Source organism: Aplysia californica, unplaced genomic scaffold (assembly GCF_000002075.1).
Source record: "Aplysia californica isolate F4 #8 unplaced genomic scaffold, AplCal3.0 scaffold00415, whole genome shotgun sequence".
NCBI lineage: Eukaryota > Metazoa > Mollusca > Gastropoda > Aplysiida > Aplysiidae > Aplysia > Aplysia californica.
In genome coordinates, this window is record NW_004797685.1 from 327,924 (window position 1) to 332,037 (window position 4,114).

General features: G+C 42.5%; 1 protein-coding gene across 1 annotated transcript in view; it reads right to left on the minus strand.

The window, feature by feature from the left end:
• Window positions 1-4,114, minus strand: part of LOC101860913 (dipeptidyl peptidase 9) — a gene marked incomplete in the record, with an annotated part of 31,800 nt that overhangs the window by 11,948 nt on the left and 15,738 nt on the right. The window contains 3 exon segments of the mRNA XM_013085874.2: window positions 170-240; window positions 1,834-1,904; window positions 3,703-3,862. Coding sequence (XP_012941328.1) covers window positions 170-240; window positions 1,834-1,904; window positions 3,703-3,862 — 302 coding nt within the window.

Consider the following 4,114-nt stretch of genomic DNA (forward strand, 5'->3'; position numbering starts at 1 on the left):
CACATACTAACACACATACTCCCAATGAACACCACCCCCCCCCCCCCCCCTTCCTATGGCGTACACTACACATCCTCACAACATACACACCACACACACTCACATGCTCATTCACAATGTACACCACACACAGCACGAGGGAGTGCTAAAGTTTACTTTTACCACTTACAGATGATGCTCTAGAGGAGTGTCCTTGAGCGCCATGAAGTACACCATCTGACGCGCCTCGTCCACCAGCACCTGCACAATGACCAGATAAAACAATTTGTAAGGCATCATAGTGAAACTTGTTTTTTTAAATGGTATAGCTTTAACGCCCCTATCAACACTATTCAGTAATTTAAGAGGCAGGACCTCCAAGTTCAATGTCCATCTCCAAAAGGACCAAGATGAATGGGGAAATTCGCGTAAAGTGCCTTACCCAAGGACACAATGTGAGACCAAGCTAAGGCTCAATCCCTCGAACCATCAATCTCACCATTACGGGTCCGGTAGTCCGACCACTTGGCCACTAACACCACAATGGTGAAATCAAGCACTCATCAAAATAATCAAATCGAAGAAATAAGACATTTTTCCGTCCATTAGGCAATTTTTTTTTTGTGTATTGGGTTCAACACCTTTTGTACCCACTGGTCTTACTTTGTGACAGAGTCCTCAAAGACACCCTCCAGATGCCTTGGTACTACTGCCGCTGTAGCCTGCTGTAAGAGTAAACTTCTTTCTTTTACTTTTCTATTATGAATGGGTTCCTCGTTAATTTGCATTGTAAAAATCATTCTGGGCGTGTTGAAGAAGGGTTATGTTAGACCATTCACTGCATATTTTTCAGTGTTGAGGATTTCAATGACCACTGTTAATTATAAAGTTTTAACTTTCTTTTCAAAACTGCGAGGTTATTTAAGATAGAGGACCTCCAGATTTAACATCCATCTCCAATAGTTCTAAGCCAGATGGGTGGAAATCTTTATACTCCCCAAAATAACCTAAAGAATGCAGTCAGGGAAAGGTAAATTGTACGAATTACCGTTTTTCGTGTTCATATTGTCTGTGCCTGACTGTATACTGTGATCACTTAAACACTTTGCTCCATGCAAAACGCCGATCAGAAACCGCCCCTTTTCCCCACGGGACACCGAACGGTGACAGTGAAAAACTGTCCCTTTCCCCCACGGGACACCGATTGGTGACAGTGAAAAACTGTTCTTTTCCCCCACGGGACGCCGATCAGTGACAGTGAGAAACTGTCCTATATCCCAACAGGAAGCCGATCGGAGACAGTCAGAAGCCATTCGTTTTCCCAACAGTACGCCGATCTGCGATAGTAAGAAACTGTCCTTTTTCCCACTAGACCCCAATCGGCGATGATGTGAAATAGCAACAAAAAGGTTTAGCAATGATCTGCATTTTGACATGCACACTAGTTAAAGTTATAACTTTCTTCCTGAATGGTTTGTATGGCATTTTAGGAAGGAAATCAGTTTGTTTATCACAATTAGAGTGGAAATCTTTGAAAAATGTTGAGTAGATCTAGCATGAAAGCTGGTTTAGTATCGCTATGATGAGAATTCGGGCGATGAAAATGCGAGATCTAATGTTTTTAGTTCAGATTCTGATTCCTATTTTGATGAATATGCAATCATCAAGTTCAATTTGTTCAATATGCTGAAAATTTCTTAACGATCAGGTTGTTGGGTTTTTTTGCCGAGATACAGGTATTGTACTGATGTACCCGATCTGCTTCCTGGTACATGGGGACAAAGGCTATGTATTCTGTGCACTGTGTGGAGGAAAAGTGTTAAGAGTCACAAAACTTATGATGACAAAACTCACCTGCTCTGGAAGAACGACCCACTGGCCTGAGGTCAAGACCACTTCCTTGACAGCCTGGGACGGGTAACTCTCTGTGGGAAAAGGGGAGATCAACCTCATCCTTTTGGACATTTGGAAAAAGATCAAAAGATCCAAAGGAGTGACTGACACACACACATGACGGACACAGCTTGTTTGGTAACCCCTCGCTGCTCTCATTCAACATCAGATAGCACTGGCTCATCACTTGCTTGTTCTTTTCATAATTTTGGGGTGTGGACGGGAGTGGGGGGTGAGGGTGTTAGGGGATGGGGGTGTAGTTGGTTGGGTTTTTTTTACACTGGTGTTTCAAGGGCGCCATCATTGTTACAATTTAGATTATTTAGGAGGTGAGCTTCAACCCTGCCTGTCAGGCCAACCAGGGCTGAAAGTGATACAATGGAGAGACTTGATAAAAATTCCTCCCCTCACCTCACACAAACAAATCAGCTCAGGTCTTTTGCATGTGAAGGCAAAGTGCCTAGGTATTACACCACAGACACTGAGGTGGGGTGGTGTGGTGTGGGAAGGGGATTAAGGATATAAGTAACAGGATTAAGCTAAATCCTCAGGTCAGTCCCCCAACAGTAGTTTTCGTTTAACAAAGAATACAGGTGGGCAAGGTGGGGGGGGGGCAGTATTTTTCAAATTCATCAAATCACACATATATTCCCGTTTACTGAGATCAAAGGTTATCAAGCTGGCTGGTGTCGTCATACATTTACTTAGTAAGTAAGTTTATTCAGTGTTGAAGGCCATTGGCCCACTTCACATCACATAAAACACTCATTTGTTAAATAAAGTTTCCATAATGAAAAGGTACAGGTTGTGAACATATCTCTTATCATGGGTCAAACATTGCATTTTTCGGTCACTGGGCCGAGTCAGGCCGGGAAGAATTGACAATTTTCTTAGATGGACAAAATTTGGACAAAAGAAAATAAAAGTGAAATTCATCTTCAATTTCGTGAAAGTTATGAAATAATAAAACACAAGTAAAGCTTAACAAAATCGCACCATTCGAAAATCTACAAAATTGATCCCTGAGTCTATTTTTGACCGATATATCCATTCGTTGATTGCGAGAAGTACTTGATTTTGACAGCAAGCCTCACAAATGAACACAGAAACGGTTTGACTTATAAGTTAGATTATTTTAAGAGTACATCCCCCTCCCCCCCGGTCAGTTTTGTAAGTGAAGCCACTGTGAAAAAATGTAACACTTCTCTTTTCACGTTTCACTCTGAGTGGAGACGTCACATGTGTGGGCAACCGGAGACAAATAATAAGCACAAGAAATTTCTATGCATAGCACAAAATATGTTCAGCATTTTTCTGAATTGACCACACTCTCAGGAAGTCAAGCAGCTGCATAACAAGGAAAACGTTGGATCAGAACCCACAGGGTAAAAGATCAAGGGGAAGACCATGTGGGAACAAGAGAAAACTCACAGAAATTCACGTACAGAAAAGTGGGAAGATATGGGGTGACATCAGGCGGCCAGCCCAGGAAAAGGAAAGATGGAAACTGTTTGTTCATGGTGAGAAAGGCAATGATGGTGATGACTTTTCTTATAACAAAAATGAGACCCTCAACACAGCCTGTTCCCATTTCCAAACTAAATATTCCACTTCCACACAAACCATCCTGGGCGGTTGGCGGGGGGTTCTGTTGTAATTTGCTCCTTTCCTATCAAACGCCTCTCATCCTCCTTATCTCTCCTCCTTTTTTTGTGTATGTTAATCTCCATTGTGACACTTCTAATTTTCGGCACTTGTATGACCTAACTGTGTTGCAGGCGCCGTATAACGCTTAGTCCATCCAACAAACCATCACAACACATCAATCACCTGGCCCGTCGCCCTGCCCACTGTGAAGAAATCCCACCCCCTGGGGGCGGAGCTTTGAGGTGATGAGGTAGAGGTGGCAGAAGCCCGACTTCTCAGAGGCAAAGATGAAGGAGATCTCCGACTCAGACGTTTGTGGGAGGAAGTGGATGCAGTTGTGAACCTGTCAGAGGAGGGAAAAAAATTACCCTTACAATAATTTTTTTATTAAATCTTTTTTTAGATGTCGATGTCTCTGGTCCCTCACCACAATACACATCTCGAAATGCAAACAGAAAGGTCAGCTACAATTTTTTCTTCCTTTCATGTGGGTGTTTTTAATGTCAACAACTACAAAATTTCTATCATTTAGGAGGCAGACTTCTAATCTTACCTATCAAAGCAAACTCACACTGAGAAAATGAAAATTCCCCCC